This window comes from Patella vulgata, chromosome 2 (assembly GCF_932274485.2).
Source record: "Patella vulgata chromosome 2, xgPatVulg1.2, whole genome shotgun sequence".
NCBI lineage: Eukaryota > Metazoa > Mollusca > Gastropoda > Patellidae > Patella > Patella vulgata.
This window is the reverse complement of record NC_065880.2, coordinates 40,656,860-40,670,869: the sequence shown is the minus strand read 5'-3', so window position 1 is coordinate 40,670,869 and position 14,010 is coordinate 40,656,860. Positions and strand designations below refer to the sequence as shown.

The 14,010-nt window shown below is 36.5% G+C and overlaps 1 protein-coding gene and 2 long non-coding RNA genes across 5 annotated transcripts in view; 1 reads left to right on the top strand and 2 right to left on the bottom strand.

Annotated features, from left to right (window-relative positions):
• The window catches only part of LOC126811833 (thioredoxin domain-containing protein 11), a 33,696-nt gene that overhangs the window by 19,439 nt on the left and 247 nt on the right, over nt 1–14,010 (bottom strand). Inside the window, exons 2-3 of the mRNA XM_050537767.2 lie at nt 2,792–2,925; nt 206–425 (exon numbers count right to left, since the gene is read on the bottom strand). Coding sequence (XP_050393724.2) covers nt 206–425; nt 2,792–2,925 — 354 coding nt within the window. The remainder of the gene's footprint in view (nt 1–205; nt 426–2,791; nt 2,926–14,010) is intronic.
• On the top strand, nt 2,916–5,881 carry LOC126811844 (uncharacterized). Its single transcript, XR_007675751.2, has 3 exons — nt 2,916–3,207; nt 5,348–5,387; nt 5,569–5,881. It is a non-coding gene; the product is annotated as an uncharacterized LOC126811844 (long non-coding RNA).
• LOC126811842 (uncharacterized) lies at nt 6,800–13,987 on the bottom strand. 3 transcript variants are annotated; one of them, XR_007675749.2, is made up of 5 exons: nt 13,735–13,987; nt 12,664–12,851; nt 10,625–11,906; nt 9,701–9,830; nt 6,800–7,482 (listed from the first exon to the last, which is right to left on the bottom strand). It is a non-coding gene; the product is annotated as an uncharacterized LOC126811842 (long non-coding RNA). The 3 variants fall into 3 exon arrangements; XR_007675750.2 differs by lacking the exon at nt 13,735–13,987 and adding an exon at nt 13,334–13,584; XR_007675748.2 differs by lacking the exon at nt 13,735–13,987 and having other exon boundaries at nt 12,664–13,318.

The following is a 14,010-nucleotide window of genomic DNA, read 5'->3' as shown; positions in this document are numbered from 1 at the left end:
AAGAGTAGACCGTAGTGCCGTTGTATGAGCAAATCCTTCCTCATAGCACACTGTATGGTGTATGCCCGTCATTCATTAAACCAGTTGGTGCAGAACACTAGGACGTTAAACCCCATTTCATTTCATTTCTAGTATGAAAGAAATCCAATTTGGTTTATATTTATTTATAAGCTTAAATACCAATAAAGGTAATGATTTAACTCACCTGATTTTGCATGAATTTGGCTGCTTTCTGAAATTCCCATCTCATAGTCATAGATTTGGCACACCATGGTGCATAGTACATTACAAATATAAATCTATCTTTTTCTAAAATATTTACAACAGGTTCCAAATTTCCATAAGGCAAATCTATTACTGGTGAAAAAGATGGAAAAAATCGCTTTGGTTCCTTAGGAGGTTCTGTTATGGTTTTGGCCTGTAAACTGCAATGAAAAGTGACAACTTTGAAATTGAGGTTTGTTTGAGACTGGCCTATGACCAAACATTTGGTTTATTTCAAAGTAAAGTACATGTAGCACTAATCTCAGCAAAAAAAAAATGTTTTGATTTAAGGTGATATGACTAAACAGTTAAATCAGGAAATGCTCAATAATAGATGGGACATGGGTGAAATCATGGGTTAGCTTCAAGGAGTTAATAAAACTTAAAAAGAAATGAAATGGGAGTTTAACGTTGTGCACATTGGGCTAATGAAGAGGGGCATACATGTACGTCATACAGCGAGCTTTGAGGGAAACTTTGCCTGGACAGGGCCGCTACGTCCAACTCTTAATTTGAATTCCAACAGTCAAGGGTTCGTTTAAGTGTATGCAAATGTGTACACAGGAGTTCGGTTCATCGTCCCATCCAAATAACTAGACGGAGAACTTTGCTTGCCAGGTCCTCCTTCGGCGTCCTGCACCACTGACATGGGAGACCATGCCAGAAAAAGTCAGAAGGACTTTCTCTGCCAACTTTGGAATCATACCCAGACTCCCACACTGTTGTCCAAGGTAAATGTAAATTATTAGAGATGGATTTCAAATAATTATTCGATTTCTTGGGTTATAGGCTAATTCAAATTGGAATCATTTAAGAAGGATAGCAAATTTGTTGATCATTTATTTGGATGTACAAGTAAGCTTATAGGACATAATTTAGCATTAATAAGGAGTTAACTCTAACTGCCCAGCAGCAGTTAGACAAATAGGCTTATCTACTGTCACTTGAATTCTGTATTCACCGCTCGACCACTTCTCACAAATATGATATTGTTTAGGATTGGAATTGATAAATCTTGTAATTAACTATTTGTAAAGGAGACTGATATGTGATACAATATGGTCAGATAAATTACACTACAGCCCTAATTATAGCTTACAGGGCCTGTGAGAGAGGAGGACAGCTGGGACACTTTACCAAGGGCCCCGAGCCTAGAGATAACTTTTCGGAATGCGAGTACCTAGTGGCATGGGTAAGATTAGAATCGAATTCTGTAAGTTCACTTTTTTGGGAAAAATTGGTGGGCTAAATCAAAAACAATAACTGCCTGCCAATACCATTTGAAGCTATCTTCATCGTCAGGATACCCGAGCCAAGTACGGGCCTGAAACTGAAGAACACTACAATGATCGCTCTAGGTAGGCTGACTGGTATCCTCCGACAATTAAAAACGAAACTGAAAGTGAAACTTTTACTTTCGTCTTCGTTTCATTATGCGCTAAAAATACTTAATGTTTCTCGATATTCTTGCAAATAGTACGGTGACCCACCATAATTACATATCTCCATATATCTCGACAATTACGCCACAATATTTATATATATGCCAAGCCTCAAATCTGTTTCACACAATTATAGTCACTAAATAAACGATCATGTTGTACTTAATAAGCTATGACCATTAATCATGTATAAATAATAGACTGAAAACAGGTTCCAAGAGTCGTCCATAACATCCAGACACTTTTGAGTAAAAGATAGGTTACGTGCCCTTGTTTTGAAATTAGTCTCGCTTAACCAGTCTATCGACCATTCTACGTCTGATTGACAGGTCGGGATAATCAAGACTAATTTTTTACGAAACGTAACAGAAAGCTAGAACAAGAAATTGAATTTAGAAATAAGCACGTTAGGTAGCTCAACAATCGTTTTAAGAAGCTTGTAAAAGTAAAATGAAACTACTGCTAGTATCATGTTCCTGTCTAACCCGAGTGATTCAGAGATATTATTTTTACTAAACCAAAAGATGCCGCTCTTAACGGTACAGTTAATGATAAAGCGATTTAAAAAATGAAACGAACGTAATTTCTAAATCTGCTGTAATAACCAAGAAGCTTAATTTAACTGCTATTCAAAATCGTCAACAATAAATTTTTTACGGCTGTAATAGTTGATAGATTTGTAGAGAATTGCACGTGCCATGGCTATTTATAGTATCATACTGTCAGAAAGTTGGTCTTGGCACGGCGAATGTGCACGCTTCAGTGGTAGTCTCGAACTATCAGCGGTGGACTGTATTTCTGTGAGTACATGGGTCACCCTACCAATAGCAGACCTTTTTCCGACCAATGTGTTTAGCAAAGTGAACTCCAGTTACCCCAGATATATGCCAAATGACGCTAGAGACTACAGCACACCATATGGAATGATGCAGTCACCTAATAATATTTTATTAATAGACAACCCTCACAATTTTTGTAAACATTCTAAAGGTCTGATCCCCTGGCCCTACTTATTATGTTTTATTGTTTTAACAAAAAAACGTCACAAGACAACAAATAATTTTTAGACTCGCTAACCAAATTACCTGCTTCCATATCGTCCTAAGAATATTATAAAAATAGCTGTCACCACCAGAAATATCTCTGGGTGTCGGGCCATGGTTCTGAAACACACATTTGATTGCGTACTACTTGTACTTTGGCCATGTGTGTCAATCGCGCACAATACTGGATCTTCAATGAGTTACTTTCTATTTTTCACTCGGCAACCGGCTGCAGATTTCACTCGGCCAACTTCGGTTACTCCTCTACACCAAACCATGTTTCCAAACAGAATTATCTTTCCGTGACCCGCAAATTATATTTTTAACTGGTTTGCTTTTGGCGCAATATTCTGATGTTTAGGCTAACACTGTTTTTAACGGCGTCAGCTTCTTATATTTATTGGGCTACAAACACTAAACAGTTGTCTTTTATTTTCTGAGGAGATTTTCTGACCTGGGTAATGTAAATGAAGTTTGTTACTTTATAGTAGGCTAGTATTTGACTAAAACTGCATAAATCAAATCTTAATCATAGATGTACCGATTGTAAATAATTTTTTTTGCTGACGAAGTCTTTTCTAACTTTTGGGGTAAGACTACTAAGTAGCCTACATTGAAATTAGTGCTAGTACAGTAGAAGTGGTCTTGGCGTCGGGTAATCGATATGAAAACAAGTCTACATTATAATTAGGCCTAGATATCTACCTAGTCCGACTTCATTTCAAGCATTTTATTTATACCCCTTAAGTTGTAGTAGTGACAGTTTAACTACAAGTAAGTGCAACCAACAGGGGGTCACAGTATCGTGACTCGTGGACTTGTCAGGAGTATAACTTGAGCCTGAGAATGATCAATGAGATACACACAAATGGATAAGTCTGATAATCAGTTAATAAATCAGATGTAACTTGTAAATAAAGGCACTGTATGACAGTGTATGTAGGCCTACATATGATATATATTCTAAATACTAATAAATAGGCCTAGTAGTATTGTTTTATTAATATTACCTATTTATTAATTAATAGGGTTTCAGGTCAAACTCAAAGTTTCAAATGATCAAAACGCTCTATATACCAGTCAATGCGTGGGATGGCACCAAAATAAGTGCTTTTCTGTCATATTTGAGTGACGTCATGAGTCATAAGCGGTATTTTCCCTTCAGAATCGCTATACTGGCTAGGCTCTATATAGTACCAATTTTAAAACTGAATGAAATCCGCACGTTATTGTCAGCTAAGATTTATTAAAATCATAATTATATATTATAGATCTAATTTCAAATATTATACTTAACTAATAGAATCAATTAAGCTTTTACTATCTAATATGGTCGAAGCTCAGGTCCTAAAAACGCCTTTAATTTATGGTTTCTGTTATTCTTAAATAGATATTGTTAGGGACCTCATGCTGGAGGTTCGGTCGCATGATCATTTAATGTTCGAATTCTATACAAAATTGTAAAGTCTGAAGTTAGTATCAATGTAATTTGCTTATCTGGTCAACAAAGGTCCATTTACATTGATTTTGATGGAAAATTAGATCTGAATTACATATTACATATTTAAAGTTTATATTTCTTGATTATAAAGGTAGAATTTGAAATTATTTTTTCAGTGTTTTAAATGGGTTGGTTTTTTTTTTGATGGCTTTGACCATTAAATTGAAAAAAATCAATGAAATGGACCTTTGTTGTGGTGTGGATAGGCTTGGGTGTAGGGGTGCCGGGAGCCCAAGTAGTGTCGTTAAAAAAGTATTAACATTAGTGTTACTTTACTCTTATTTTATGAAAGTTTTTTTCGCAAGTTGATTTCCTTTATTTTTTTAATGTAGAATGGTAATGAACTGCTTTTTTCCTTTTCTTTGCTTTATTTGTTCCGTTTGAATTTGATTTATCTGTTTAGTTTTTGATTGTTTAATTATTGTTTTTGTTAATTAAGTTGATTCTTTTAAACTTTGTTTTTATTTTTATACGTCCGTCGTCCACAATTTCTTGTGAACGCTCTAGAGACTAAAGTTAATATCTGATATTTACTGCCAGAGTTATAGCCCTTGATCACTTTGATAAATCTTGTGAACGCTCTAGAGGCTAAAGTTAATATCCAATGGACTCCAAATTGTTACACAGTGTGTAAGGTCATGAGACGAAGAAGCCTAATGATTTTCAGCGATATCCGATAATTACTACCAGAGTTATGGCCCTTGATCACTTTGAAAAATCTTGTGAACACTCTAGAGGCTAAATTTAAAATCCAATTGACTTTAAATTTATACACAGTGTTTAAGGTCATGAGACAAGACGCCTATTGATTTTCAGCGAGATCTGATGATTACTGCAAGAGTTATGGCATTGATATGTGAGAGACATCAGTTTAAAGTCGATTCTGGTTATTATAATCTAATGTATGAACTTTGTGTTGATTTTACCAGCCTGTAATTGTGGTATCATAATTAATTGTGATTTTAACATTTTTTTTAGTTAACTATATTAAATGAATTCCAAATGTACGTGTTGGCGAGGGGGTACATTAATAATTATATGTTTTTGTAGTACATGTTCCTTGTTTTATAATAAAACTACGCCCTTTCATTTTTCAGAAGAAAAGTATAGAAAATATTTCCAATTATCTATCTTGAGGTAAATCAGTTTATTATTTTCATTAACAGTTCTTATTTTTGTAAATTTTTATGTAAATCAACTACTTGTCATTGGAGTGCATCTCAAAATTCACTTTCCTTATCTACATAAAGTTTATGTAATAAGTTATAGTGTGTAAATTTGAAGTAAGTTCATATGTTTTTTTATTAATTATTTACAGATCACAGAGATTGAATGCTGCAGGTCTTGTGTTTAGTGTATAGACTAATTGGTGGATGTTATTAACATTAACCTTTTAGCAAAGGTTAGCTTGATGATGTTACTGACTTTGCAGTGTAGTGGAAGATATTAACCTAACTTTGGTAGACAACAAGCCTAACCCTGAAGTCAACGATGTACAATATGTCAGTGTCACTGTTCCACTACCAAACGTAACGCGAATATAAACAATACTTACGGGTACATGTATTTACTTTGATTGAAATGAGGTCAACTTTAAAATTTGTGTAGATGTGTTATTTGTTGTAACAGTTATATCCATAAAAGTTATATCCATAAAATGTAAATTGTATTTTCTCTATATTAGTATAACAGATTAAACGAAATAAGATTATTTCACTCATGACTCGTAGTCACCCACCATCGTAGAAGTGTCAACATATCGAGAACACGCATTCATGAACCATGATTAGTTGGGACAAATTAATAATGAGGAATACTGTTTTCAAAGGCCTTAAGACAGGAAAGTGGTTATTGGTCACAACATTCATGTGTCACTGCAGGGGAGGGGGTGGAGTCAAATGATAATGCATTCGTGTTGGATAATAAGGTCTGTCATTTAGTGAAGAGGCTTAGCTTCGTTTCCAAGAGTAGGGTCGACTGCATTCCCACTGTTAAGATTTCGAGAAACAGGGCCCAGATTCTCACATCAGATACTTGAACCACAGAAAAGGTTACCTTTCAGAAAATTGGCTCTGTAGCCTAAAACTGAATCACCTATATCTCGGTTCAGAGCAAAGCAATCTGACTGAAATTTCAGCATTTTCTGTTTCTATTATTTATTGTTGAACTATTATAGCGAGAACTGTCAGCTCTTATCTAATCTTACCCAATGGCGCCAATGCCCCTTTAAAATGCCCCTTATAAATCTAGTTTAAAATCCAAATATTTGTCTAAACTTTAGACAGACCTTATGATCTACTAGTATTCTCCAGTTGGTCAATTTCACTGCAAGTCAGTCAAAACGGCCAAACATGACTGGCGAAAATAAGACAAATAAGGTTGGAAGTACCTTCAAAACAAACCATGGCACTTGAATCAATGACAGACCTTATGATCTAAAGCATACATCAGACCACTCAACCACACAACTGGTAAAGACTTTAGACAAATATTTGGATTTTAAACTAGAAACAAAACCATACTGTTGAAGATGTAATTGAGACAAGACATTAGACTAGCACTTATATTTATTAGCAAAAAAAAGCCAACAATTTGATTGGTTTTAGTGCTTAGCCAATCAAAATTGAAATTTCTACTAAAATTTGGATTTGATCTTAGTTAAAATTTCCCTACTTTTAAGTTCTGGTAAAATGTCCTTATGTGTCGGAAGTTCTGATTTGTCGACTAAACGAAAGCGACCAGACTGTCCACCGTTGGCTTTGAGAAATGCGACAATTTTGATCGGTGACATACTTTGCGTTACAATGGTGTACATCTGATTTCTAGTGGAATGATTTATAAAGCGAACTGGAACGGGGAGGTTATACAGTAAGCCGTTAATCTGGCGTGTGATATGATGAGGGAAAGCAGGTCCAAACAGTAGATCTTTTAGCATTTTAACTTTAATGAATTCGTCTAGTCGTGCCTGGGCAGCTTTTAAAATAAATCTATCAGCATGACGGTAATGTGGTTTTCTAGGATATTTCTTCTTAGCCTGTGAATCTGTTACTTCTTCCTTCATTTCAACATCTGTGTCACTGGTCTCAGTTTCTGAATCAGTTCCCTCAGCTGTAGTAGCTGTAACGTTTTCTCCTGCATCCTCGGCAGCTTTCTTCAACACCTCCGCTTCTTTAAGCAACGTATCAAAACTGACAGATTCTATCGCTTGATCAGGTTTAGTGTAAGCAGAAACCTGGAATGAAAAACGATTTACTAAGACATGATATCTAGGTTAACTTTAAATAATGGCATTCATCAATTAAAGGTCAAATCTGTGCCTAGCCAGGAAGGCATTTTTATGTGCAATACAAGAGCAGAACGAAAACCAAGGTGGCTCAGTACATGAGGTGCCAGCTCTGTGGATAAGCCATCGGCTCAGGGGTTAAGCCACCAGCTCAGTTGGTAAGACAATGTCTCAGTGGGTAAAGACCCACCTCTGTGGGTAAACCGCTGGCTCGGTGGGTTCTGACTCGGTGTGTAGGACACTGGCTCATTGATAAGAATCTGTTTTTAATCTGGCCAATGAAGTTCCTCAGGTTTTTCCAGCCTTTTTTCGTCTTGTTGCAAGGGCAAGATGGACTGGACAAGAAAAAAGGTCCCTTGTATAGCCATTGGCAGCATGTTGACGGAACGGGAAAAAAATGCACGATACTGGACATGAGATTCTACTCCTTGTCACATACAAGCTTGGCTCAAATTGATTCAAGGACATATCTTATGATCTAAAGGGCATGCATTAGACCACTAGACCAGCCCACCCATATATCAATCTTCTGGTGTTGTCACAGGATAACCCTGCTCAAGGGACAGGAACGTTGCTTCAGTGAAAGGGTGTAGAAATGCAATGCTTGGCTAAATTGGTTTTTATACGCCCACACTGAAATGTGGACGTATATTGCCGTCGCCCCCGTCCGTCCGTCTGTCGGTACGTCCGTCGGTCCGTCCGTCCATCGTCCACAATTTCTTGTGAACGCTCTAACGCCAAAAGTTATCATCCAATTGTTTTAAAATTGATATATGTTGTTTTCATTAGTGAGATGAAGAAGCCTATTTAATTTCAATAACTTCTGTTTATTACGTCTAGAGTTATGGCCCTTGTTTCACTTTGTTGAACCTTGTGAACGCTCTAATGCCAAAAGTTAACATACGATCTTTGTGAAATTTATATGCAATATTTATGTTAGTGAAACGAAGAAGCCTATTGAATTTCAACAATTTCTGTTTATTACGTCTAGAGTTATGGCCCTTGTTTCACTTTATTGAACCTTGTGAACGCTCTAACTCCAAAAGTTATCATCCGATCTTTCTGAAATTTACATGCATTATTTAAATTAGTGAAACGAAGAAGCCTATTTAATTTCAGCAATTTCACTTTATTACGTCTAGAGTTATGGCCCTTGTTTCATGTTATTGAACCTTGTGAACGCTCAAACGAGAAAAGTTATCAACCGATCTGTATGAAATTTATATGCATCATTTAAATTAGTAAAACAAAGAAGCCTATTGAATTTCAGCAATTTCCGTTAATCATCTAGAGTTATGGCCCTTGTTTCACTTTGTTGAATCTTGTGAATGCTCTAATGACAACAGTTATCATCCGATCTGTTTGAAATTGATATGCATGATTTAAATTAGTGAAACGAAGAATCCTATTGAAGTTCAGCAATTTCCTTTAATTACGCCATGAGTTATGGCCCTTGTTTCACTTTGTTGTACCTTGTGGTTGCTTTAACGACAAAAGTTATTATACGATCTGTATGAAATTTAAAGGTATCGTTTAAATTAGTAAAACGAACAAGCCTATTGAGTTTCAGCAAATTTCCGTTAATTACATCTAGAGTTATGGCCCTTGTTTCACATTGTTGAATCTTGTGAACGCTTGAACGACAAAAGTTATCACCCAATCTGTATGAAATTCATATGCATCATTTAAATTAGTGAAATGAAGAAGCCTATTGAATGTCAGCAATTTCTGTCAATTACTTCTAGAGTTATGGCCCTTGTTCTACTTTGTTGAATCTTGTGAACGTTCGAACGACAAAAGTTATCATCCGATCTGTATGAAATTGATATGTATTATTTGAATTAGTAAAACGAAAAAGTCTGTCGAATTTCAATAATTTCTGTAGATTACTTCCTGAGTTACAGCCCTTATTTTAGTTTTTAGAACCTTGTGAACCCTCAAACGACGAAAATTATAATGTCATCTGTATGAAGTTGTCTATTAAATGCCCCCTAATTACCTACAAAAGAACAAATATACGACAACTCTTGTCGACCGCTCGGACGATTTAGCTGCTGTGGGCGTATGTTTAGTTGCCTGGCAACCTATCTTTATATAATGTAGGCCCTATTTAGCTCAGGAATCCATAGCCCTAAAGCTAATTCAAGTATTCAATAGAATAACTTACCTCTATGACTGGTTGTGTTTCGTAGAGCTTAAACAAGATATCAGCTGCTGCAAAATTTCTAGAGCCTATCTTACTAAGAGACACTGCAGGTTCGGTTCCAACATCTTCCTTCTGTATCTTCATCTGACATCTTAAAGTAAAAAAAGAGAGAAATGGGGATTAACACTCACACAAAACAAACCAACATTTTTGGACTGACACCCAGGAGGTTTGACTCAATGAAAGATCTTATGAGCTTGGACCACTCAACCACCCCTAAAAACAAAAGAAGAGTAACAAGCAAACTGAACATTTCAAAATTTTGATCAATGGGACAAGACTAGATCTTAAAGCTACAATTTCATATTTGTTAAGTTATATTTTTAAAATTTATTAAAATAAAGCCTTAAAATAGATGGTATCCATACACAGTCCTACCTTGTTAAAGAATAATCCTATTAATCCTATAATTCACTATTGCCAGCTGCGAAATTGGCAAAATTATCATTTTCGAATTCCAACATTTGAAGATAGCTAATGCATGGAGGCAATAGGAAAACAAGGGAGGTAATTGTGTTATTATTTCCTGTGTCAATGATTTTTAAGGGTGGGAAATAATGCCCATAGTCGTATAATAGTGAGTTGATAACCTATTGAGCAAAAGACATAGAAATAATTATGTTTTGACTTTCATAGAAAATATGAAATTCTGGCTTGAAGGCTAAGGCCAGGAAACACAGCCTAAGTCTTACAGTTAAGGCCGGAAGACGCAAGACTACAGTAGGTCTTAAGAGATTCAAGACTAGGTCTTAAGAGACACAAGACTAGGCCTTACAGTTGAGGCCAGAAGATACAAGACTAAGCCTTACAGTTGAGACCGGAAGACACAAGACTAGGCCTTAAGATTATGGCCGGGAGACCAGACTAGGCCTTAAGGCAACTTACCTGAATACACGATCATCATTGTCAAAAAACTCCCATTCCAACAACATATTGTTGACAAAACATAAATGTTGTAAAATATAGAAACCTTGAACTTTACGATCTACTATCCAACTGACGTCCTCAAAGACAACGATATCCTTGGCTGGTAGTGTTGATATAGGTTTTCGGGTCCATTGTAAGCGATGAAGATTCGAACAGTTATCTTCCAAAATGCAGTTGCCCTTGACACGAAAGTCGATAACATCTGTTGCTGCTTGGTCGTGTGGTTGAAGTTTACTGTGTTGGGGGAGGATGAACTCGGGGTCACAGTTCGTGAAACCTATCGGGCTTTAGAGTAAGCGTCTGCTTGGGCATCTGTTCGGTTCTCTGCTTCACCAATCATGATGAGATGACCAGCTAGATAGAGGTTACAGAAAATTTTCTCCTTTTCTATTTCTGTGTTCATGCTACGACGGTATAGACAAATGGGCGTCAATTTTACATCGTTGAAAATTCCATCCAAGACAGTAATGATGGATGCAGGATGCGTGGCACTGCTAAGTTCGTTCATTTTGACAAACTGTTCACGGAGATCAAATGCCCTAGGATTTGGTGCTGCCTTTACCAAAGTGCTCTGAACCTGTGCTTCTGCTTCTGTTATGACAGACTGTTCGACACCATCTAAGATGTTGCCATGTTCAACATTCATGGTGGTCAGTCGTTCAACCACCATATTATAACACAATGACTTAGCAGTTTTTTTGGAAACTGAAACACCTGCACCTTGTAGTATGTTGTCAATAAAGTACATTCCCTTATGATAAACTTTCCCTGATTCAGCTTTACAACTCTCTACATCATATCGACAACAGACTCGACATTTAGCCACAGAGGCCGCCAACTCCATTTTGCTGACTGAATTGGTTGAAGCATATTTAGGATTGGTTAGAATATCTTGGATCTGTTTCAAAATAGATGGTGGGGGTAACTCTGCAATTGTTTCTTTCTCCATCTTAGCAACGGTCGAGTTAAAATTCTCCAGTTTCTCCTTGATAACTTTTGGGGTCATATCATCCTGGTTCAAAATTTCAGTGACAGGAAGGGTACGATAAAGTTCCACCGCCTTCTTGAAACATGACAGTTTGATTTCTTTCTTGTTGATGCCGATAGCTCTGGCTAGGAACACACCACCCAGATTAAGTCGGCCAGTGAAAAAGGATCCGTTCTTTCCTTGTACCATGCCATCGATCAAAAAATCTGGTCAAATTCCAACTTTACAACTCATCAGAGAATTCTCAAACAACTAAAATGAAATAAAATAGGATTTAATGGGAAAGAGAGGAAAATGGGCTTTATTGTTCACTCGACACTAGGTCATTTCGGGACTAACATATAGTTCATTTTATTTCATTAGGGGTCTTTAGCAGTGGAAGGAAACCCTGAGGACATGGAGAAAACGCACGAGGTTGAACAGACGACCCTACTCCTTGTCACGTACAAGCGGGTAATGACGCATTAACGCTTCGACCACCCAAACTCGACCAACTGGTCTTATGTAGATGGGCAAATAAAAGAATTTTATACGTAATACATGCTTGAATAAAAATAAAAATAAAAATAAAGCAGAATCTGTGTTTTTAATAAGATTATTGTGAAAAATATTAAACATGCATTATGCAAGAGCTAAACCTGTCAATTTCAGGTCTTTCTTTAGGCCTGAAATCTTATCTAAATTATTAATTAGACATTAATTAACTTATCCAGACCATAATAAACTCCCGATGTCAAGGCTAGCCTTCGATGTCGACTGGATTACAATTCTATATGCTGCTATCGCTCATTGATAATTAAATCACAACAATAGACAATCGAGACTATTAGTTTCGAGGCTAGGCGAAACTTTCATCCGCTTAGTTTTCGGTTCATAGTGGACCAATTTGACTGACATTTTCAGCAAATTCCCTTTACATTATGTAGTTTTTAACTATTATAGTGAGAACTGCTAACTCGTTATCTTATCTCCATCTCCCATAATGTATCTTTAATAAATAAAACCTCACCATAATTTCATTGATTACTTTTTTTTCACTTCGTAAAAACATTGAAAGTCGTCGAATTTTTTCTGCTAGCGGCAATTTTGTGGCATCGATTGGTTCTGGGTTGGGTGTTTTGTGTACAGCGGCAGCAGGCAGACCTTTGTTATCAATGGGGCGTGTCTGGCAGCCTGGTAATGTTTCCCATTTCTTCTCTGTAAATAAACCATTAAAAAATGTAGTTTGTTAAAGCTGCATTTAGTAACTGTATTGAATAAACCATGACTAATATACCGGTGTATTAAATACAAGTTTTTTCACAGTTCATTTCTGACGACGTCTTGAAAAGTGTTCTCTTGTATTTATCAAGCCACAAACAAAATAAACTTCTAAATAACTTGTATTCTGAATATTGTTTAGTGCCCAGGTTCACTTTGCTCATTTCTGTTGATCAGCGGCTGGGGAGGGGGGGGGGAATAGGTTTTACATTTAGATTCAGAACGAACATGATTCTTCTACAGCCATCCTTTTTACAGTGGTTACAACTTAAACATACAGGTTTCAAGTTTAACTGACTACCATGACTAGAGAATAGAATAACGTGATTTATCAACGAATTAACAGAATTTTAAAACAAAATTAAAAGCTTTTGAGCAGTAGTACAGGTAAAAATTATGTGTGTCAAAAAGATAAGCACCACCGTTTAAAATGAGGTCTGTTTGATATTTAACCATCAACAATAAATTCAGATGGTTTTTATTTGGAACCATGTAATATCCATCACAAAATACTTCCAGCATAAGTCTTGCCACTCCAAGAAGAATAGTATCAGGTTCCTTTGGTACCATGGTACTAATCAAACAAGAGGTGTTGAGGACGTGATCCAAGTGAGAGAGGGGGGGGGGGTTGGATGGCTGAATGGTTAGCTGTATCATAAAGTCTGTCATTGAGTCAACTGGCATGGTTTCGAATCCCCGGTTGTACGTGACAAGGAGTAGGGTCGCCTGTCCAACCTCGTGGGTTTCCTCCGGGTCCTCCAGTTTCCTCCCACAGCTAAAGATCCCTACGCGCAAGCGAATTATGGAAATAAAATTGAACCATATGTTAGTCGAGTGGACGTTAAACCCCATTTCTCTCTCTCTCTCCAAGTGAGAGAGGGATACACATGACGATGGTTATCACTACTCTTGTCTGTAATCCTCATCCTTTTCCTGACCAGATCATCTAATGGACTCCTATATTTTTCGAAATCCTCAATTAAAAAATATCTATTACTTAAATGACCAAATATTCCTGTCTTGTTTTACTTTAAGGTGGTCCTTAACCTTTTGTCAGTTGTATTTATTTTTATAACTTACTTGCACCACCGGCACT